We start from the raw sequence: 24,919 nt of genomic DNA, 5'->3' as shown, positions 1-24,919 counted from the left end.
CGCGGCCGCACAATCATGGAAGTCCTCGTTAAGTGGAAAGACACCTCTCCAGAAGATGCAACCTAGGAACCAATCACTCTTCTTTAGCAGTTTCCGCAGCTTCAGCCTTGAGGACAAGGCTGCTTTTGATGGGGAACACTCCACAAGCCATATGCTTGCCAATACAATAATTCTTGACATCTCTCCATGGGGAGTCTCTAGCCTCTATATAGGCTTCATACATATAATACCATGGGTCTTTCAATACCATATATATAATACCATGGGCTTATCACATTATTGCTAACTACTTGTGGTCCCTTACATGATGCGGGTTAACCACTTTATTTATTAACTATGGCCCATCCCATTATTACATTATTCCCTTGGGTACCTCTGTCTGTACCCCATACTATCCCCCCTAGGTATACTACAAAAACAGAGGATGCAGAAGCTTGGCTGCTGGGAATGAAGAAGTTTTTCAGAATACATGACTATTTTGAGAATATGAAAGCTAGAGTCGCCACCTACAACTTAAAAGGAAAAGCCGACATATGGTGGGAGGACTTGAAGAACGTTAGAGCCATTGTTGAGAAAGAATTGACCTGGGATGAGTTTGAGAAGCTCTTCAGAGAGCAATACTTGTTTGAACGTTATTATGATAGTAAGGAAAAAGAGTTCTATGAACTCAAAATGGGTTAGTTAACTAGTGATGAGTATGTCACCAAGTTTTTAGAACTATTGAGGTATGTGCCATATATCAAGGATGAAAAAGCCAAAATTCAGAGATTCATCAATGGGTTGCCTATGGCATTCAGAGATAAAATTGAGTTGTTGGAACCCCAAACCCTGAAAGATGCTATCAAGAAGCTAGAATATGAGCAAGCAAAACACAAACCTAATATTAAAAGTAATTGGCAAGCCAAAAGCAATGCTGGACATAAGAAGAATTGGCCCAAGAAAAGCTCAGAAAGGAGAGAAGGTAAGCACCCAACTCATACAAGACAGTCTCAACAGAAAGCCAATGTTGCTATTAAGAAAAATGTGTAGAAATCGATGTCACCACAACCCAAGTTTGAAGGTCGAGAGCCGCTCAAATGCTGGACTTGCCATGAGAACCACAGAAGAAGAGATTGTCCACAATAACCATAGAAGAAGAGAATGACGGACCAAAGATTTATAGTGCTCAGGAGGCTTTCACGGTGGGTGAGGTAGCTTAGAGTATGCCAAGAATTTATGCCGCAGTGGACAACCACCAAGCAGATCACCAGGCATCCATCATTGAGATGGAAGGTAAGCTGCAAGAGCAAATTATTTCTATTTTAATTGATCCAGGTTCTAACTATAGCTATGTCAACCCAAAGCTTGTTGAGAAATGTGGTTTGGGCAAGGAGTTGCATAAATAACCTTGGCTGGTTCAATTGGCAACTGGGACAAAGAGAAGGATCAACCATTGGGTAAGGTCATGTGTATTCAAGCTCAGTGACATGCCCACAATAGCCCATTTGAATGTATTGCCATTGGGTGCATATGGCATATTGTTGGGCATGGATTGGTTGTATTTACATCGGACCAAGGTAGATTGCTATGAAAAAGCAATTGAATGCTTGGATGAGAAAGGAGCAAAAAGAGTGTTGCAAGGCAAGAAAAAGCCCATTTCAGTAAGGTTGATCACTGCTATGCAAGCCAAACACAACAACAGAAAGGGATGCACGCTATTTGCAGTGCATGTTTCTAAGGACGAGAAAGATGACAAAGAAATAGAAGATGAGGAAGCTGAATTGCTACAAAGGTACCCTGTTTTGTAGCAGTATGCAAATGTCTTTCCAGTGGAGGTTCCTGGATTACCTCCTCATATAGAGAGATTTCTCTATTGAGCTGGTACCTGGAGTAGCACCAACATCCAAGGTGCCATATAGGATGAGCACCCTAGAGTTGGTTGAGTTGAAATTGCAGCTAAAGGAAATGCTTGATAAGGGCTACATAAAGCCAAGTGTGTCCCCATGGGGAGCACCGATATTATTTGTAAAGAAGAAAGATGGAACACTTAGATTATGCATTGATTACAAACAATTAAATAAGGTGACCATCAAGAATAGGTACCCATTATCAAGGATTAATGATCTCTTTGATTAGTTGAGGGGATCATCAATTTTCTCCAAAATTGACTTGAGGTCAGGCTACCATCAAGTAAGAATCAAGGAGGAATACATTCATAAAACTGCTTTCAAGATAAGATATGGGCATTATGAGTTCGTAGTGGTACCTTTTGGGCTTACCAATGCCCTTGCCACATTCATGTGCCTGATGAACAATGTGTTGCATCCTTATTTGGACAAGTTTGTCATTGTGTTTGTTGATGACATATTGGTGTATTCAAAGACAAAAGAAGAGCATGAAAAGCATCTGGCTGCAATGTTACAATTATTGAGGGAGCACAAGCTCTATGCAAATCTTAGCAAGTGTGATTTCTTCCATCACATATACATTACTTGGGGCATATCATCTCCAAGGAATGAATCTCAGTTGACCCTGAAAAGATCAAAGCCATAATGGAGTGGCCAACTCCAAAGAATGTGGATGAGGTTAGATCATTCATGGGATTGGTAGGATATTATAGGAGATTTATCTAGAATTTCTCCAAGATAGGCCATCCCATTACAACCTTGCAGAGAAAAGGAAAAAGATTTGAGTGGACTGCACAATGTGTAGAAAGCTTTGAGTTGTTAAAACAGTTGCTCACCAATGCATCAGTGTTGAGAATTATAGATCCTAACAAGGATTTTGTGGTGTGCACAAATGCCTGCAAAGAAAGACTCGGTGGAGTCTTAATGCAAGTGTTAGGCCAGGAGGTAACTCCACAATGAGAATTGTGTTATTGCATTAAGATTTCTCATGGATATATACATGGAGGGAGAGACTCTTGGGCTTCACCTCCCAATGTCTCTTCATATTCCTAATCTCCTTATTTTCTATTTACATTATTTACATGTATTTCCTAACCCCAAAGATTAGGTGTCAACATTCCCCCCCTTAATCTGAAGAGATGTTGACGAGTCCAAGCATCATTCTGAATGTTTTGAACTTTTCTCTTCTAAGCGCTTTGGGGAAGATGTGTGCAATTTGCTCATTTGTGGAACAATGGCGTAGATGGTTTGTCTTGGCCTCAACATTATATCGAATCAGATGGTATTTTGTATTGATGTGTTTCGTTCGATCATGGAACTTTGGGTTCTTGGCTAACTTTATTGCAAAAGTGTTGTCAATCATGAGAGGAGTTGAATGCATTTGTTTCTCTTGCAAATCTTCCAGAATTTTCTTGAGCCACACAATTTCCTTTGTTGCTTCAGCTACTGCCACATATTCTGCCTCAGTTGTGGAATCTGCTAGAATTGATTGTTTGCGTGATCTCCAGGAGACAACTCTTGATCCAAGACTCATAGTATAACGTGAGATAGATACCCCAGTTTCTTTGTCTCCATCGAAGTCTGAATCAGAGTATCCAATCAAGCTGAAGTCGCCCACTTGTGTATACTTGATTCCAAAGTCTTGAGTTCCCTTCAAGTACTTTAGAACTCTTTTTGCAGCAGACCAATGTCCCTCACAAGGCTTTTGCATAAACCTAGAGAGGGTTCCAACAAAAAATGAAATGTCCAGTCTGGTAGTAGTCAGGTAGTTGAGACTTCCTACAAGCTATCTACACTTTGTTGCATCCTCAAATTCGTTTTCTTCAATGGATGTCAATGTCAAGTTCTGTTCCATTGGAGTAGTCAAAGGATTGCAGTCAGCCATGCCAAACCTGTTCAACAAATCTCCAATGTACTTATTCCGAGAGAGGAATATAAACTTTGGATGTTGAGTTATTTCAATTCCAAGGTAGTAGTGAACATAGCCCAAGTCAATCATTTCAAAACCTTTCCTCAATTCCTTCTTTATGGATGCAATGTAGCTCTCATTGTTCCCTGTCATCAAAAGATCATCTACATACACCACAAGATATACAACTGTTTTTCCAACTTTCTTGACAAATAAAGTTGCATCATCAAGATCATAATGTTTGAAGTTGAGTTTCAGAAGATGCTCAGTTAACTTTTCATACCAGGCTCGTGGTGCTTGCTTGAGGCCATATAAGGATTTCACAAGCTTGCATACTTTGTGTTCTTGGCCCTTCACAACAAATCCTTTTGGCTGGGACATAAAAACATTCTCTTTCAGATCTCCATTCAAGAAAGCAGTTTTTACATCCATTTGATGGACTTTCCAACCGTTTTGAGCTGCCAAGGCAAAGAGTGTCTAGATGGTAGCCCATTTTGCTGTGGGAGAAAAAGTCTCCTCATAATCGACCCCTTGCTTATGTGCAAAACCTTTTGCCACAAGCCTGACTTTGTGCTTGTCAAGTGAGCCATCAAATTTATACTTGTTCTTGTAGACCCACTTGCAGCCAATTGGTTTGGTTCCCAATGGAGGATTAACCAGCGTCCAAGTGCCATTCTTTATCAAGGCATCATATTTTTTCTGCATCGCTTCTTTCCATTCATCATGAGAAGCGACTTCTTTGAAGGAAGTTGGTTCAAAATCTGTAGACAAATTCAGTTCACAATCATAAGAAACATCCATATCAAGTGAATCAGAATTGTCTACATCAACTCCATTTTGCTTGGTTGAATTTCTTGTTCCTGTCTTTCCAACTTCATCAGGATGAACACTTTTAATTGTCTTTGTCAGCCATTTTGGAGGACCTTTCTGAGATGGCCTAGGCTGCTCAGTTGACCGAGTTGGGACTGAATCAAGATTGAGTCCCAATTCTGTCAATCACATCACTCAAAATGTCATCAGTGGCTGGAGCTTCATGTGGGGAAGAGAGTGCTTCAGAAGAAGAATCCACAGATTGATCTAGTATAGAAATCCCCCCTTCAATATGTGGAATCTGATTATCAAATTCTTGAAACGACTTTGCATGTCTGAATCTATCCAAGCGATCAAGCTGCCACTCAACAACATTGTTAGCATTGGAAGATTCAAGAAAGATCACATCTCTAGATACAACAAACTTCTTATTAACTTCATCATAGAGACGGTATGCTTTGGAGGTATTTGAATACCCCAAGAAGATACACTTACGACTCCTTGTACCAAGTTTGTTTCTTTGTTCCTTAGGTGTTAAGGCATAGCAAGTGGAACCAAAGACCCTGAAATTCTTTACCGAAGGAATGTGGCCATACCACATTTCATAAGGAGTCTTGTTTCTAATAGCATTAGATGGACACCTATTCTTTATATACACAACACATAGAACTGCATTAGCCCAAAACATTAATTTTACATTCTTGAAAAACATCATGGAACGTACCATATTTAAGATTGTCCTGTTCATTCTTTCAGCTACTCCATTATGTTGGGGATTATAAGGCACATATGTTTGATGTTTGATCCCATGCTAGCGAAGATAGTTTTCAAATTAATCTGAAGTGTATTTTTTTCTATTATCAGTGCGAATAGAGCCAATATGAGATTGTGCATCATTTTCAATCCATGCATGAAAGTTCTTGAATGTTTGAAAACATCAGATTTTTTCTTCAATAAATAAACCCAACACATTCTGGTGTAGTTATCAATAAATGTCATCATATATTTATTTCCATTTGCAGAAGGAACATGCATTGGGCCACATAAATATGAATGGATAAGTTCAAGTTTTCTATGTGCTCTGGAATGAGAATCGTGAAAAGACCATTTGCTATGCTTTCCTAGAATACAAGCATCACATTGCTTAAGTTTCCTAAGAATTGTAGGCAAACTAGTAACACCACTTTTCTTCAACATACGAAGGCTGTCATAATTCAAGTGTTGAAATCTAGCATGCCATAAAAGACTTGATGGAAATGTACCTTCATCATAATGAGAATTGTATGAAAAGTTTTGTGCACGAGCAGAGGTACCTTGCAGCTTCAGAAGTCTTTCTTCTTCTATCCTCGTCATGACAAATGAGCGATCTGATGCTTTTCTGACCTCAACATTGCCATCAAACATATGAATGGAGTGTCCTTGCTGGTGGATGTGGACTAAAGACAACAAGTTTCTCCTCAACTCCGGGAGGTATAGAACATCATGTAGAAGAAAGTATGGAAGACCAGGCAATTTGAGCCTGATGGCTTGAGTTTTGACTTGTCTGCAAAGTATACTGCTCCATCAACATTGTCAGTAAATTCTTCAAAAAAATCTCTTCTAAAAGTCATGTGGCAAGTTGCTCCTGAATCAAGCAACCAATCATTTTTCCAAGAAGCAAGTGAAGCATTAAACAAGTCTTCAGTTACTCCAATATTACAATGTGCCACAACATAGTGAATGGATTCGGGTGCTTTACCTTTCCCTTTGTCATTGGTTTTACCTTTGGCTTCATTTCTTTCTTGCTCAATTTTGTCCCAAGGCAACTTACATGTGGATGCATCATGTCAATCTCTATTGCAACGTATGTAATGAAGATTAGACATTTCTCCTTGGAACTATTTGCCCCCCTTGCCTCTAAAATTCCTTCTTCCTCCACCTCTTCGGCCACCTCTTCCTCTAGAAGAATCTTGTGCATGGTTCTTCTCTTTATGTGCAAGACACACAACTTCTTTAGAAGATTGAGGAGTTGTCTTCTTCCCTAAAGCCTTCTCTCTCTCAACAAACTTCTTCTTGAGGGAGTCAAAGGTAATCTCTTTAAGGTTTCCACTTGTTTGCAATGACTCAAGATAATTTGAATAAGTGGGATATAATTCCTTGACATGAGCTATAAGAGGAATGTCTATTTGAACACCAGTGGTTTTGATATCATGCATAATAGATCTTACTTATGATGCTAAAGAGGATCATTATTTTTCAATTCAAGACTGAACAATTTAATCAGCAATTGGACAACTTCAAGTTTAGAGTGTGAGTCATAGAGTTCCTTCAACTTCTGTAAGGCTTCAAAATCATTTGAAATGGTGAAATATGGCGACTCGCCTCTTCATTTATGGATACTGCAATCAAGGCATAGGCCTTGCTGTTCTTGTTTTCCCAAATGGTAATCTCCTTATCTAATGTGGGCTTTGCAGGTTCATTATCTCCTTCTCGTACACAAACTCCTTTCCACAACTCATTGAAAATGAGAGTGTGTTTATCTTCTGCGGCCATTCAGGATAGTTCTCTTTTCCAAAGAGAATTGCTCCAACAATAGATATCATTGAATGCATTTAAAAATGTACTCTGCTACCAATATATAAAAAATTTGCACTTTTGGTGGTAAAAAAAATGCAGCTCTGGTGTAAAAGTTGCAACCTGATATGTGTAGAACAAAGGTATTATTTGGGGAGGGTTATATGGGGGAGGTGTATATGGAAAAGGGTCAACGTATAAGCAATGTTGACCGAACGATGGTATGGGAAGAGAGGTGGACTGTGGAATTGTATTAAAATGGTTATATTAACGGTGGGAGGTATTAACGTATGGACCGGGAAGTATTAACATAATGATCGGGGAGCATTAATGTATGGACCGAGGAGTATTAACATAATGATCGGGGAGTATTAACGTATGGTTTGGTAGTAGTAATACCTCAGTGGTGGTGGGAGTGGTATTGCAGTGGACCGGAGCCGAGAAGTGTAACCAGAGTGGTGGGAGTGGTTTGCAGTGGACCGAAGCGGTGGGAGTGGTATTGCAGTGGACCAGAGTTGAGGAGTTGGGCCAATAGTGCAGGTGAGGCCGAGGTGCGTAGGCCGACTGTGAGGCCGACAGTGCGAAAGTATGGGCCGAGGGAGAGTGCAGGTCTAGGTGGTGCCACCATAATGTATCATAAAAAACAACGTAAACCGGTTTGGAGAGGCTTGATGCTGCGGGGAAACAATGGTATGATACCGGTGGTATGCAATGGGAGAGGCGGTGGGAGCAACCATCCGTTATATTAAAAAACCATAGTTGGTTGTAACACAATCATATAACACTAGCATATAACATATAACACCAACAGTCACAGACATACTGCTCGGTTTCCATGCTCACTGCACAGGGGTTTCATCCTCCATGTAGACTGTCGAAGAGTGGGGCAGTCTCAGCTTGGTCTGCACAGAAACGATAGCTCGTTCAATAAAATGCCTTCACAGAAACAATAGTTGGTTCAATAAGAACACTCACAGTGGATATTCGATGCAGCTTTGAAGAATATTAATGAACAAAATCTTGCAGAGAATGGAGAGACAAATTATGGAAGAGGTGTTAGTTCTGCAAAATAGGCAGAACATAGGCAGGAGGAAGTTACAAGGGTAGAGAGGGAAGCCAAAAATAAAGCTGGCTCTGATACCATGTCAGTCCAGGAGGTAACTCCACAATGAGAATTGTGTTTTTGCATTAAGATTTCTCATGGATATATGCATGGAGGGAGAGACTCTTAGGCTTCACTTCCCAGTGTCTCTTTATATTCCTAATCTCCTTATTTTCTATTTACATTATTTACATGAATTTCTTAATCCCAAAGATTAGGTGTTAACAGCAAGAAGGGAAAGTAGTATGTTATGAGTAGTGTTGTGAAAATCGCGATAATATCGGAAAATCACGATTTTTTGAGTTTGGCGATATTATTGCCGAATTTTTACGCTTTTTTTTTTTGTTTATTTCACAAAAAATCGCAATTTTTTGGGAAAAAATCTTTGGAAAATATATATATATATATATATATATATATTTTTTGTTTTGTTTTGTTTTGTTTCTCCTTCCGATTTTTTGATGAGGAGGAGCAACAGGAGGAGGAGGTGACACACCCTACCCAGGTTACCCCTGTCACCAGTCGAGGACGTGCTCTACCTCCTGTAGCTCCTATTTCTTCAGCTTCTAGAGCACAGCAGAGTCCACTGCCAACTCCACTGGCATCTACATCTAGAGGGGCAGAGGAAATCAGTGGTATTAGACTTTAGTTATTTGGTTCCAATGTTACTTGGGAGCGGGAGCGACCATTTTCAGAAGCTCCCGGTTTGGGAGCAAATCCGGGAGCGATTTTTTAAAAATACATATATTTTTTAATTTTTGATACATATATGTCAACAAAAACATGTAGAATGATGAATTAGATATAAAAAAACATAAAAAAACATAGAGTGATCATTGAACCATATCACATCAATCATCTAGAAATTATAATCTTCATCAACCATGTCCACAAGTTAGTAAAATACATATTACAACTGCAACATATTGAGTCTCGTGAATCATGATTCATCAAATTCAATCTTAAAATTTCAACTTCAAGCTTTCAAAATTGAAAATTCAATATATAACATTTATCATCATTGATCACCAAAGTTGTACTTGTAAGCTAAGTTTAACCATTACAAGAAGTAATATCTTAGATATTTCTAAGTCCTAACTTCTAACTGTTAACATGAAATGAAATGTTATAAAATGAAACATGAATAATGAAATGAAATGAAACAACTTTAGTCTTTCACGAAGCATCATATTCATAATTCACAATCATTACCAATGAGTTATAATTGCCAACTTCAAACTTCAAATTTTCATTGTCACAGTCATATATTGTTTACAAAAAATATCATTATGATATGAAAGAGTCAAGAGTCAAGAGTCAAGGACTCAAGACTCAATAGTTATGAAAACTAATAGAAACTAGAAAAGGCAAGTAAACTGTAAATCTACATGTGGCCCTTGCCACGAGAGTCTCCAGGAGTATAAGCAGGTCATGGTGGTCTTCTAGGAGTCTCCTGCACAGACCGACGACCAGAACTAGAAGGCATATGCCCTCCATGTGAGGGTGTAGATGGAGGTGGCGACAGCAAAGGAACAAGACTCGGACCTCAAGCACTGCTACTGGATGGTGGAGGTGGAGGTGGCATGGCTGCTGCAGCTGCAGCTCCTTCATCTTCATCCCTTATAAGTTCCTCTTCCAGTTCTTCAAGATGCACTATACCATCCTCCAAATTGTCATCCTCTGGGTGATTGTCCCAAATTTTATATGTGGGATCCTCATAAGCCCGATCACAGTAATGACTCAACAACCTCAAGTTGTAGTGCAAATAAACCAAGCTTTCTGCTCGGTTTTCATTGAGTTTGTTTCTTTTCACATTGTGTATGAAGCTGTAGGTGCTCCAACACCTCTCTGCAGAAGAAGTATTCACAACCTGTGATAGAACTTTTTTTGCCAATTTTGGCAAAATTCCATGGCTGCCATATGTTTCCCACCATGTGAGAGAATCAAATCTGTCTCTGTCTTCCATTGCATGGAAGGTACCAAACAAACCAGTGCCACTGAAGTATTTGCCTATTTCAAGGCGCACAACTGCACATTCCTCCTTGTCAGGTATCAACTTTTCTAATGCTTGCAAATATCCACTAGTTACCTTTGCATCTAAATGGGGTTTGGTCCTAATCCCACCCCCTGGTGCAGGTTGGCCCAACCAAGATGTAGAGTAGTATTTTGGCGTAAGGATATACGCCAAGCAATGTAGTGGAAGATTAAGTCTATTCCACCATTCACACACACAATCATGAATCAGTTTGTACAAGTCGGGATCTCTGTTATGAACAATATCTTTTATTTGCCCCAAAATGGTATCCATCTGCTCATACACCTCACCAATCACTGGTTTGTCTGTATCTGCAAACCGAATCATGTGATAAATGGGCTTGGTGAAATCCAATACTTGCCTCACACTTGTCCAAAACTGACCATCAAGAGCGGCCTCCTCCACCAGTTCAAAACCTCGCCTGTTAGCTGCATTTGTAGCCCTTTCCTTTAGTACCTGCCAATGTGGACTTGATACCATGCTAGCCAATGACTCTCTTACCTTCAAAAGGCGCCTGAAGGTGAGGTAATAGCTACCAAATCTGGTCTTCGCAATCTTCAACAACTCCAATCTCGAGTGACTGCGGAAAAGGCCATGGGTATTGCTATGATTTGTAATAAATTTTATCATTTGTTTGCCTTTCTTGTATAAATCACCAATCCATTTGTATTGTGCATTTTTGTTCTTGACAACATCATGCATCAGAAGGTTCAATGTGTGAACCAAACATCCAGACCAAAATATGTTGGGGTATTTATCCTCAATAATTGCTCCCGCTGCCTTACAATTAGGAGCATTATCAGTGATGACTTAGATGACATTGTATGGCCCAATACGATCAATTGTTTCAAGTAATGCTTCTTCAATGTTGATGGCGGTCCTGAGTTTGTCTGAGTAATCATGTGCAGTTAGAAAGATGGCACCACTAACAGACACAGCAAGAACACTTATCAATGGTTTGCCTTTTACATTTGTCCATCCATCAGATACAATGGACACCCCATGGTCAGTGCAAGAACTTGTCAGTCTATTCAAAGAATGTGATATTTTTGCTTTTTCATGATCAAGTCCAACGGTTCTTGCCTTGTCATACCCAGGGCTCTTGTATCCTTTAGGGGCATCATTTATGGCAGAAACCATTTCGTGCCAATAAGGTGAGTGAAGAACATTGAATGGTATCCCACATGCATAGAGAAACTTGTAAACCTTTGAATCCACATCATTTCTACATCCCTCATCAAGGAAATCTGATATGGTTCTACACCTTAAACCTGATGACCCTGTGCCTCCATATCCACTGCCTTGGGAGGATGTTGAAGGAGTTCTTTGTGCTTGTGATTGTGAGCTTGGTTCAAAGAAACCCCTTGATTTTTTTGATTTGTATTGGGCTTCCTCCTCTTCCCTTATGTATTTGGCTGTATCCGCTGTTGACACCGCTAGACAAGTTTTGATTCCTATTTGTTTGTCTGCATCCCATGGCCTTTTCCTGCAGAGCTGTTTTCTAGCACGGGTGTATGAACTTGTGTAATCATTGTTGCAATGGGGGCAATGAAATTTAGTGGTTCCACCCCCTCTCCCTGCTTCAGGCCTGTTAACATATTTCCACAATGGGGTTTGGTCTTGTTTAGTTTTTTGAGAGTCATGTTCACCCTCCTCCAGCTCCTTCTCACCGGGGTTTTCATCAAATCCACTTTCTCCAGCTTCTTCATCCCCCTCTTCATTTTGGCCCCTCCGTTTCCTACTCTCCAGCACCATAATAACCATAAAAGGGACCAAGAAGAGGAAAATGCCAAGAAATATAGCCAGGTCCATGATGTTTGATATTTGTAGGCTTTTGAATCTGCAAATTAATTTAATTTATTTAGATTAATTAATTTAATTTAGATTCATGATTTTTTTACTAAATATAGTTAATAAACTAAATTAAACTAACTAAATTACTATCTAACTAAATTAAACTAACTAAATTACTAAGTTACTTACCTCTTTGCTCCTCGCTTCTCCTCGCTCCTTTGCTCTTGCTCTCATTCAAGTGATACTGAAATTTTTGTTTGCTCCATTGAGTTTTTAAAACATAATTTTTTTTTTTTTTTTTTTAAATTGGATTTTTTTTTCGCGTCCGTAACGTTTTTTTCTGCCCGGATCTCTCCCGGCGTTGGTCGAATCGCTCCCGGAGTGATCGGGAGCGATCGCTCCCGAGCTGTAATTTTCGCTCCGGGAGCGACGGGACCGATGTCGCTCCCGAAATTGGTAGGGAGCGCAATTTTTTTTATCGGTAGCGCGCTCCCGACACGCTCCCGAGCCGCTCCCGCCCGGAGCGCGGATTGGGAGCGGGAGCGCTCCCCCGCAACTCTGTTTGGTTCATTTCATTGTATATGACATTATGACTCATGATATGAGATACATTATTATATTTTTTGTTGATATTTTGACGCTGAGTTGGGACTCAGGAGTCAGGACTTACTATTCAGGACATGATTCACTGTTATGTGTGATGTAGGACTAGAAATGATATTACACATCTTACATATTAGTTCTTTTATCATATTTATGTGTCAATGTATTTATTTTATGCTGTAGATGCTTTAGATATTAAAATAATTGAAAAAAATGAATATTTTTGTATGGTACGATTTTTTCCCGATTTTTACCGATTTTTTTTGTTTTTTTCCCCGATTTTTTCCCCTCACTGATAATATCCCGATAACGATTACTGCAACATTGGTTATGAGTCCAAAAAGTTAAATGAGCATCAGGTGAATTATGTAACCCATGATTTAGAATTGGCTGCCATCATTCATGCCTTAAAAATGTGGAGGCATTATCTCCTTGGCAGGAAATTTACACTCATGACAGACCATAGTGGGCTCAAGTATTTGTTTGGGCAACCCAAGTTGAATGCTAGGCAAGCAATATGGCTGGCCACACTCAACGAATTTGACTTTGAAATCAAGTACATGAAAGGTAAAGAAAACAAGGTTGTCGATGCTTTTGAGCAAAAGAATTCAAGTAAATCACTTGGCAGCTGTAAGTTCTTATACAACAAACTTGATAGAAAGAGTCAAAAGTGCTGGGCAGCGAGATGAAAAATATCAGTAAGTGAAAGAAAAATTGCTGCAAAGCAGTGAGGATGAAGAATATCACCTCACTGAGGATGAAGAATATCACCTCACTGAGGATGACCTAATCAAGTTTAAAAACAGAATTTATGTGCCAGATAGTGATGAAGTAAAAACAGATCTAATGAAAGAGTTCGATGTTAAACCTTATTTAGGCCATCTAGGGTATGAAAAGACGCTTACGACCATTAAGAAGTACAATTACTGGATGAATTTGAAGAAGAAGTGGTTGATTTCATGGCAAAATGCATAGAATGCCAGCAGGTAAAGACCGAGTGCAAGCATTCGGCAGGATTGTTGTAGCCTATTCCCATTCCGGAATGGAAGTGGGAGGTAATTTCTATGGATTTCATTACTAGATTACCTAGAACCACCAAGCAACATGATGAAATCATGGTGGTGGTGGATAAGTTGAGCAAGGTAGCTCATTTTATAGCAGTCAAGTCCACTAACTCCACTAGTGACATAACACAAATCTTCATAAAGGAGATTGTGAGGCTACATGGCATCCCCAAGAAGATTGTGTCAGACAGAGATGCTAGGTTCACTTCCAGGTTTTGGAAGGAACTGTTTGCAGGATTGGGAACAAAATTGGCATTTAGTACAACCTATCATCCACAAACAGATGGGAAAACAGAGAGGATTAACAAAATCCTTGAGGACATGTTAAGGATGTATGTGATGCATCAACCCAAGAAGTGGGAAGAATATCTTCCACTTGTGGAATTTGCATACAACAATGGATACCAAGAATCCATAAGGATGAGCCCATTTGAGGCGTTGTATGGCAGGAGTTGCAACACTCCTGTTAGTTGGAGTGATCCAATTAATAGGGTTCATGTAGGACCTGATATGCTCAAGGATATGGAGCAGTAAGTTCAGATCATAAAACAAAATTTGAAGGTGGCACAGGATAGGAAGAAAAGCTATGCAGATTAGCATAGGGTACACAAAGAGTTTCAAATTGGGGAGCACATCTATTTGAGAATTAAACCCAAGAAGAGTTCCCTAAGGATTGGGACATGTGCCAAGTTGGCACCACGGTATTGTGGGCCTTTTGAAATCCTTGAGAGGATTGGACCAGTGGCATATAGGCTGACTTTACCTCCATCAGTTAGAGTTCATGATGTTTTCCATGTCCCTCTGCTTAAAAAGATATATATGGGATTCTAATCATGTGATTGATTGGTCTGTGCTACAGGTGGAACCAGAGGGAGAGTTCCAGCCAAAGCCAATGTGCATTCTAAACCGGAGGAGTCTCATGCTCTGGAATCGAGCCATAGAGCAAGTCAAGGTGTAGTGGAAGCACTTTGGGCCAGAGGAGGCCACATGGGAAATGGTTGATGCCATGAGAGCTGATTACCCCTTCTTGTTTGTTGGTTAAATCAAGTGTGTATATGATTGTAAATATTGTATAGAGCTGTGTATATAAAGCTCCATAAAACAATATGTAATCGTGTTTTATTTCTGGTGTTGCAAATGGCCAGATGAATACTTAGGGTGGTTCTCCTTAAAGGGGGAGGGGTTTGTGACAACCCCACCCATGGTTCTCTCATAAATGCATTGTAAATATTTTTACAAATATGTGAAATTTAAAAAGGGGACTGAGTCAAAGGGACACAGATTCTAGAATTGGGGAGGAGGATTGCTTGCTTGGGATGATTGATGTTTTCTTGTGCAGAGAAGAAACCTGAAGTGCTTGGACAACCATTAAAGGCTGACGGGGGCATGATTTTAATGGGCTAGATCTTAAATTAAATGAGCTGCAAAAGAAAGGACACAAGCCCATACACTAAAGAACCTTAGCAAGGAAAAGAGGACAAAAATTTAGGGAGGACGAGACTAGGAAGGTAGCAAGGACGGGGATGAAAAATCCCTGTAGAACAAGTAAAAGAAAGCAACAAAGGAATTCGGGGAAAAGAACGAGCAACAATTGGAAGAAGGAACCACCTGGGAGCATCCAATGAGAGCATTGAACAGGAAGTGAAGAGAAGAGAGCGGGATTGGTCCTCAGATTCCCTGGAGGTCATGGGTTGAGCTGCTAGTCTCTGGAGCCCTGTAACAACTTGGTTTCCCTAGAGGCTGTGGGTTGAGATAGGATCCCTGGAGCCTTGTAACAGTTTGGGTCCCTGGAGGCTATGGGTTGACACAGTCTCTGGAGCCATGTAATAGTTTGGGTCCTTGGAAGCTATGGGTTGGGATGTAATATCTGGAGCTCTGTAACAACTTGGGTTCCCTGGAGGCTGTGGGTTGAGATAGCAGGGTCTGGAGCCCTGAACAACTTGTGAAGATGCTAATCCTGAAGCAGCATCAAAGGAAGACTTGATTGAAGACCTTTGGTTATTTCCTTACTGTTACAATGGATTTTGGACTCCCTGGAAGGGAGTGAATAATTTTGGCACATTTGGGGTGAGGTAGAGAACCTTTGGACTTCTTGTGCTAAAGAAGATGGTAGCAGTTAGCTGGTGGGACTGAGGAAGAGGTTCTCTAGGATTCCTTGTTTTTAGTTGATAGCTAATGTTCGATTCCCTTAAGCAAGCACCCCCCTTAGACTCTGGAATCTGGCTCGACGGAGACAACTGCAAGTACATGTGGCTGCAACTGTTTATGGTTGGGTGGAGAGTCCTTGTCCTTGACTCTGTTTCCCTGCAAATTTTAAGATAAGTAGTCTCCTACACTTGTTTTAAATATCAATGAATCTATATTGCATTTTGGATGAACTGGGACTGCATCTTTGGATAAAAAGGGAGACTATCAATGTATGAACATGTGTTTGCACCTCGGTTGGGAGATGGTACTAATGGATATGTTAAATATATTTGTATGTGTGTGCTTTCCTGAAAACGAATGATACTATTAAACAAACTAAGTAAGTGTGTGCTTCTGAACTAGAAATGAAGTACTGTGTGATATGCTTGTTGGTGTTGATCATAGGACATTTGATGCACTAAATGTGTAATATATATATATATATATATATATATATATATCTTATACAAATATGGTGTCATAACCCAGGACTAGAATCTTGTCATGTGGTAAATACTCATTCATATTGTTAACAATAATATATATATATATATACACACAATGACACCATGACTGCCACATGCAATGAAATGATCCATAAGGATATGGAATAACACTTGGAACATTGGGCGCAAAGGCCCTTTTTATTAACATAAAATAATTACATAAGAGACCGCCCGCTTGGCGGTGTCTATACATATACATGGATATTCCTTCGTTGGGCTATAAGCCCTTGAACCTGTGCAAAAGGTGTCATGCTAATGCTAAAATTGTTATTTTCCTTTTAGTGGAAGGATAGTCGAAACCCATGCAAGCAGGCTTAGCCAACCATGCATTATCAACAGCCTGGATATCTTTGGCTATCATTAGGGCATATTTTGCCAAGCCCTATAAGCTTCTGCGTAGCGCCTTAGGGTTGCTTACAGGCCTGTAAGCAACCCTATAGTTCCACGACAGAGTGGGGCTGTAGAAGCGCCTGCGCCAGTGCCCCTGGAATGCCCTTATTACATAGAGGAGTACATCCGAGGGCCAGGAACTCATTGGAGTGACCTTCACCCAAGCTCAGGAGAGGTAGCACTATGGGGTGCGCTAGCAAGCTACTTTTGCCATCGCCATTGCCGAGCAACGATGCCATTCGCAATAGTTACCGAACCCCTGTAGTAGAGCTTTAGTCAGATTAACCAATGAGGAGCGATCGGTGAAGAGTTGGGGCAAGCTTCTGCGTTGTCGATTAAAATCCGGATCGAACCCATAGCTCAAAGGTTGACAGGGTTTCCCTGGTTGGGCCATGGGCAAAACTTGAAGCGACACGGGAGGGCAAGCTGTAACCTTATAACGAAATTTGGGCAAACCTTATCCTTGCACTGATCAAAACCCTAGTTGTGGTAGTCTTAGATTGGTGTGCTTGATTGTCCCTAACGTGATTGGTCGCGAGTGTACTGACGTGGCCCGGAGGTGGAACCAGAAGGTTCACCTGAGGAAATCGTGTTGAGCACTAGAGGGACGAGTTGCCGAGATGATGCGGCAAGATGACGTGCGCCCAATGGTTATGCCATTGGCTGGAGGGGTGGCACACTATCCACATAAGCCAAGAAGTTTAGCTCGGAAGGATGAGAGGGAGGTGCACTAGGAAGCGCTAGGAACATAAAGGCGAGATGACGTCGCTTGACATCACCTCGAAAGTCTCACCTCGGAGGAACGTTGGAGCGAAAGAATCAAATGCGCTGGGCAAGGCCTTGCAAGATGACATAAGGTGGGTGCGTGGCAGGGCCTGCACTATTGCCGTGGTGCTATTGGTCAGGAATTGGCCCACCTATCAAGTTAGCTTGATGGGTTCAACCCGGAATATCCGCAAGCAGTGGTGTAACGGAACCACAGGACTGACGGAGCACCAGGTCAGTTAGGCATACAACTTAGAAGCGGAGGAGTGTTCCCATAGGTAGGGAGAGGAGCCACTTAGGCCAATCAAAAATAGTAACTCGTGGAGATGAGACCCACCATACCACGAAGGCGTAGAAGTCTCACCCCGGAAGATTAAAATAAGGAGTTAATCGTAAACGCCAGGAGGAGACTAGCGGAACGACAAAAGTCATACCATGCTGGTGGGGCATGTATCCAATTGGTGGAGAAGGGGTCCTGCCAGCCAAGTCAGCCCGACGCTACGATCTCGGAGAAATAAAGAGGTGCAACAAAGGAGGCTCTGGGGTGAAGGAAGTGGGTTGACGTGGGATAACATGCGATGGCAATAAGAGTGGAAAGATAGACCAATGGGAGAGGAGGCCATACAGCCCCACCCACACATAAGCTCGATGACACGATCCTGACGATTATTAGAGAAGCATGCTTAGGAATCCACTGGCATGGAAAGAGCGGGATGATGTGTCTCTAGACGTCATCCCAAAGGTATAAGGAGAGCTAGGATGAAGGCACTGGTACGACATGGTTAATCCATGACCGTCAAATCCAGTCCAGTGCAATGGAGGGCTTTGGCAGGTAAGTGGAGGAGGCTGATCCCAAATGGTCTAAAAGCCCGATTTCCACGCAGGCCAAAATTGGATTGCCACGTGGCAATCCAATGAGGTGGTAGGGTAAAACCTTTGGGAAGCAATATCTCACAATCGGGGGGTCGGATTAAGGAATTTTTTTATAGCACCGGATTTGTCTCGACGAGACAAATGCAATGATAAAGGGTACTTCGAGTTTAGAGAAGTTTGGGAAAAGTCAAAATATTTTTACGCCTTTTTCATAATGGCAATTAGAAGATTAGGTATGCAAAGTGACCACCTCTTACTCTGGGTGTTGGGTAAGGGGTGTTGTTACACAAATCTTCCTACCATTGCTACTCCCTCTGACAAGTGAGTCCTTCCACTCTTATCAGAAACAAGATCAACCAAGATTTCTCAAATATCAATACCAAGGCTGAGGTCTATACAAAGCTTTCTCTAGTCTGCAAACATGAGATCCCCTCTCATGTACCTCAAAGTCCAGAGGTTCACACTTCCTTCTTCCTGACAACTGGAGCAAATGTCTCTTCACAGTCCTCTCCCTCTTCTTAGGAGATTCCTCTTGCCACAAATTTTTGTTTTGTTCTTCCAATGCTTCCATCTACTGCCAGAGCCTTGGCAACCTTCACCATGTACCTACAATCCTCACTGGCCATGGAAGAAACGGTTATAATCTAGCAAAAGAAACAGAGACAAGAGGCTAACTAATAGTAAAACAATAATAAACAAGGAAGAGAGGTATAAAGTACTTACCTTTTGAGGATTGTAGGGAATTTGTCGACTCCCTCTTGATCCTTGCCTTCTTGCAAACATCCTCGTCTTCATCATCAGCATGTTGCTTCCTTTCCTTCCTTGTCTGAGCTAGTGTTTCTCCATTCAATGGAATCATCGATCTAGTTCCAGCTCTAGTGCACAAACCCTAGTGCTTTCACATCCAAGACTTTAAGTCTTTTAGGGTTTACAAACCCTAGATTTACAAATTTCATTTACACCTTTTGCAAGTCCAACAGATTTTGTCATATGCAAATTTTCTTTCCATATCCAAATGTCCAAATTCATAGAGTCCCCATGCCTCAGCATATGTGATGAAATCCATCATGTCATCAAACAATCAAGGATGTTCCATCTTGATATCAATCCAAGTAAATGTATCAAGATTAATGGTCCATTATAGCTTTTGTAGGGCTTGTATTCTGCCTCCATCTTGCATTGTAAAGAAACAACATCCTCCAACTATCAACAAAGGACAAAATATAGCAGGTTGAGTTATAGATACAAATCTCCAAGGAATACTTCATGAAAGTAAGTGTCTTCAAGGGAGGGAATGACATTCCATTGTCCTCTATAGCATTTTACAAGAGAACTTGCACCATCAACCAACTCTTAATAAATGAGCAACAGTCTTTGAATGGTCCAGACTTCCTTTATAGAAGAGTCATCAACAAATTCTATCCTCAGAGCAGTACAAACTATTTGGCAGATCTCAGATGATTACTCCCGGTCCTTCCAAATCACTTAACTTGGCCTTCTAAAAATCATTGTGGCAACGGCAATAATTTGTCCTTTACAAGGAAAACTCCAGTCCTGAAGGTGACTTGGTCTTTGCAAGAGAAATTTCGGTCTCAAAAACTGATGAGGAACTCGGCCACTTTTTCATTGTGAATGCGCTTTTCAAAACTGAACTCTGCCCGTGTGTGATCAGCATAATACAGTGATAAACATTAAAGCATGGATTCTTTTTGCTTTCCTCTTCGAATCATGAGGCAAGTAGTCTGAATTAAATCGACAATATGCCTCAACAGATCAAGACATTTGAGGCAAGTGTGTTCAAATGTCCATTCTGCCTCAACAAGTGACCTCAAAAAGGGTCTTCTTCAAATTTAACAATGTCTATAGCCAATACTCCCAGCTTCTCCTTCTTCAAACAATGTCAAGAATCAATCTGAGAATTAGCTCCCTTAAATCGAACAATCTTCAAATCCATTCTGGCAGGATTTAAGTAATGATACCTTAGTGGTAGTACCTAATTTCAATGTATCAGTCAATTGCTCTTTTTTGTGAACTGTATACATAACAGACTTGCAAAATAAGTAGGATTTACAAACCATGCTATTCATGACCTCCTTTTAGTAGACAAAAAGACAACTTCACTAGCTTCTTGATAGATTTGTGGTATTTGATCTTTATCTGCCCTTCGAACTGAGGCTTCTCAGCCACCTTGATCTTGGACTGAGGCCCTTTGGCCCTCCTGCAACTAGTGTTGAGGCCATCAATAGAATCTTGGCCAACATTTGGGCACAAAATTCAAACCTCACAAGGTCTATTAATCTATCGTCGTCAAAGGAGTTAATGGCCTTAACCAAATAATATGCCGTATCAAGCTGCCTGGTAATCCTATTCTTGGAAACAACAATCAGGAACCTTACCAACTGGTGGGTAAAACTGTATCTGAGTTTCTGCAGGAATACAAGGGAAAAGTTGGATCAATAATAAAGGAATATTTTGCTACTGATGATGTAGCTTTGGCAGCTGCTGGTCTTTCTGATCTGGGCTGTTTGAGCTATCACCATTATTTTGTTAATAAGCTTATCTCCATAGCAATGGACAAGCATGACCGAGAAAAGGAGATGGCTCAGTGCTCTTGTCCTCTCTGTATGCTGATGAGATTGAACCTAAGCGGGTTAGCAAATGTTTTAGCAAATTGCTCAACTTAGCAGATAATTTGTCCTTGGATATCCCTGATGCATTAGATGTTTTAGCATTATTTGTTGTTCGTGTAGTAGTAGTTGATGACATACTTCCTCTGGCCTTTTGGACCAAAACATCAAACACTCTACGGAAGGATTCAAAGGGAGTTGAAGTAATTCAGAAGGCTGAGAAAAGCTATTTATCAGCTCCTCTTAATGTTGGGAATCACGATTGCCTTTAGACCAAAACCCACAAGTGTTAGTCAACGATCGCATCGCCAAAGATAAGGATCCACGAGAGGTGGTTAGTCCTGTCACGAAACACACAGGGAGTGTTGGTTTATCCAATGTCCAACAATCTCCCCCCAATGCGAGCCGGGTGTGTATCGAACTCGTGACCTATGCTCTGATACCACTTGTTGGGAATCACGATTGCTGTTAGACCAAAACCCACAAGTGTTAGTCAACGACTGCATCGCCAGAAATAAGGATCCACGAGAGGCAGTTAGTCCATGTCACGAAACACACGGGGAGTGTTGGTTTATCCACTTCATGCAAAAATTATTGAATGCCGAGAGGTGGCAGCAACCATGTCACAGTGGAGGAAGTAAAAAATAAGATAAGCGACTCACTAAATGAGTACATTGAAAGTGCGGACAAGGTGGAAGCTTGCTGGTGTATAAGAGATCTGAATGTTTGTTTCTTTCATCATGAAGTTGTAAAGAGGGCTTTAATTTTAGCTATGGAACGAAGAAGTGCAGAGCCACTTATTTTGGCTCTATTGAAAGAAGCTGCTGAGGAGGGTCTTATAACATCTAGTTAGATGTCAAAGGGGTTTGGCAGGCTTGCTGACACTGTAGATGATCTGTCACTTGACATAATTAATATACCGTATCAAGCTTCTTGGTAATCCTATTCTTGGAAACAGCAATCAGGAACCTTACTAGCTGGTGGGTAAAACTGTATCTAAGTCTCTTGAGGAATACAAGCGAAAAGTTGGATCAATAATAAAGGAATATTTTGCTACTGACAATGTGGCTTCAGTAGCTGTTGATATATCTGATCTTGGCTGTTTGAGCTATCGCCATTATTTTGTTAAAAAACTTATCTTCATGGCAATGGACAGGCATGATCGAGAAAAGGAGATGGTTGCAGTGCTCTTGTCCTCTCTGTATGCCGATGAGATTGAATCTGAGCAGGTTAGCAAATTGTTTGTCTCATCAGATGATTTGCTCTTGGATATCCCTGATGTAGTAGATGTTTTAGCATTATTTGTTGCTCGTGCAGTAGTTGGTGACATACTTCCTCTGGTCTTTCTGACCAAAACATCAAAATCTTTACCGGAGGATTCAAAGGTAGTTGAAGTAATTGAGAAGGCCGGGAAAAGCTATTTATCTGCTCTTCTTTCATGCAGAAATTGACCGGTTCATCTCTACCTACAGAGCTCACACTTGAAATGTATGCAGGAGATAAGCCTCTACCTTATTGTCTGTTCCAGAGAGGTATATTCTATTTCACAAAATAGACAGCTCATGAGAAGATTCTTCAATGCCCAGGAGCTTTAGACACTCAATAGCTGTATTTTAAAAGCCCTCGACTTGCTAGCAATCATGCATAATTCTCAACCACTTTGACAGAGAGGGATTAGCCTGCTTTTGTCCAGGTGGCAAAGCAAGAACAGCAGTCTTTTCCATCAGGTCTTGCAAATGATCAACAAAGCTCCTTCCATCATAATCATATTTAAGACTTCGAGACCATATTTCTACTGTCTTTTGAATATTCCCAGCACATATGTAGCGAAATGTTGCTGCCATCACATTGCCTGCTGCCATCAATCTAGAAGCAAGCATATCACATGAAACAGTCCATTCCTTCCTCTGTGAATATAGACAAAGCATAGCAAGAGTTTCTTTCCAAGATTTCAATGGCCTGCTGTTGACAAGGCCTGCAAAATCATTATTGACCATGGCAGAAACCACCTTGAGATAGAAGAGTTAGCTTTTTTAAATATTGATCACAAGTTTTCTCCCATAAAGAATTTCCACCCAGGCAAGCAATAATAAGAGCATCAGCCATCCTTCTTTCTCCCCCGTAGATTCCTCCAGCAGCAGTATATATCGGAATATTTCTATCAAAATCAAAAGCTTCCAGAACTAATGCAGTCTCCTCTGGTGTTAACTGTTAAGGGACACAGTCCATCCTCCCATTTCATTTCAGAAATTAGGACCTCCTCCCACCATGGGTAAGCATGCCTCAGTCTGGTGAGTTCCTAAGCTTCTTCATCAGTACAGCCAAGAGTGCAATCAGAAAAAGGCTAAAAGCCAACATATCCATTTCATAACGAAGATGAAGAGCCACAAAAGGACCACTGTGTAGCAATAACTTCAAATTTTTAACCCAATGCATCAATTTTGAAGCGAAAAACAGTGAGTTGTAATTCACATGACAGCGTTGCTTTTGAAGCTCAAGTGGCAGGCCATTATTTGCCAGACATGCATCTGTCTTATTCAAATGCAGAACCTTGTCCTTTTTTATAAGGGGAAGGATCTGTTGTAGGTTATAGGACATGTTTGACCAGCTCACAGGAGGCATGGTGAAGACTGCCCCATATTCTGCCTTTGCCTTCAGCTTTAAAGGAAGCCTTTTGACTATCTGAACCTTGCCTCTAAAAGATGTGATAAAGTGATTCACATCAAATATGTCTTTGAATTTACTGGGATCTGCCCAAAATGAAGCCTTGTCCAGCTCTGGGACAATCAGAGTCACATTAAGAAATCTTGCAATTGTAACCATGTTACATATCGCAGCTCGCATCTGATTCAGGCCTCCATTGCAAGAGACCATTAGGTATCCATTGCTTTTATATAGTCCACAAAACCTATGCTTTCTCTCTGGAGTGTCAGACATTTGTTGCCTTACTTGTACATCAGAAATGCTGGTAGCTTCAGCAGCTGTTGATGTTGTCAATGTCTTTGGTAGCCCTGATGTAGAAACTGCTGAGAAAAACAATGAACTTTTCTGCATTTCCTCCCATATGTGGAAATAAGCTGTGAGTCCAATTCATTGGCTGATGGCATCAACTACCATGAGGAGGATTTTGTTGTCCTCAGTTGCTTTGTTGACTACAATACACTCCCCTGAAAGAACAGCAACCAGGTCAGCTGTATGAACACTCACTCTTTCTTGTATGTGAGTGGAGAGGCAACTGCTAGATACTTCATTCTGCACATTATTCCTCATAATATGAAATATAATACATGCAGCCCTGCATTTGGCCTGAAAATCATTTTGATCATTAGTTGAAACAAGAGATTAAAGAAGCATACTTCGAAAGGATATATGATGTTATGTCCACTATGTAGATATAGCTCACTTTCTTGTACATGTCTCTTTATTGATTGACATGCTTTCTCATTTTCTCATTATTTGTCAGCTCTCCAGCAGCAGTCCAAAGGATATATGAAATCAAAGGACGCAGTATGACAAGCCCACTTGCAATCTGTGTTGCTGATGTGTCGGATGTTAATCGCTTTGCAGTGACCTCTCATTTACCGGATGGTCTACTTAGTAGTTTTCTTCCTGGACCTGTCACTTTAGTGCTAGACCGTGGTTTGTAATTCTAGCAATATTTGAACACTCTGATTTGATTTTGTCCATCCAAAATCTTTATTTTACAGGCCAAAATTAATCAAAGTTCGTTTATGACAAAAGTCTACACGAAATTTAAGCTGACATGCATTATCCATTATTTCAGTTAATTTTAATTGCCATCTTATGATCTAGAT

The 24,919-nt window shown here is 40.7% G+C and overlaps 1 protein-coding gene and 3 pseudogenes across 1 annotated transcript in view; 3 read left to right on the top strand and 1 right to left on the bottom strand.

The window, feature by feature from the left end:
* LOC149153547 (uncharacterized) overlaps positions 1 to 24,919 on the top strand; it is a 65,585-nt gene that overhangs the window by 39,621 nt on the left and 1,045 nt on the right. The window contains exon 2 of the mRNA XM_089438032.1: positions 24,568 to 24,743. Within this exon, the coding sequence (XP_089294158.1) occupies positions 24,568 to 24,743 (176 nt within the window). The remainder of the gene's footprint in view (positions 1 to 24,567; positions 24,744 to 24,919) is intronic.
* Positions 787 to 21,946, top strand: LOC149153550 (MA3 DOMAIN-CONTAINING TRANSLATION REGULATORY FACTOR 3 pseudogene; annotated as a pseudogene).
* LOC149153548 (MA3 DOMAIN-CONTAINING TRANSLATION REGULATORY FACTOR 4 pseudogene) lies at positions 21,703 to 24,587 on the top strand (annotated as a pseudogene).
* Positions 23,013 to 24,158, bottom strand: LOC149153549 (rhamnogalacturonan I rhamnosyltransferase 1 pseudogene; annotated as a pseudogene).

This window comes from Pinus tabuliformis, chromosome 9, assembly GCF_031772625.1.
Source record: "Pinus tabuliformis cultivar Carrire ecotype Pingquan chromosome 9, CPIR1, whole genome shotgun sequence".
NCBI lineage: Eukaryota > Viridiplantae > Streptophyta > Pinopsida > Pinales > Pinaceae > Pinus > Pinus tabuliformis.
This window is presented reverse-complemented; position numbering and strand designations above follow the sequence as displayed.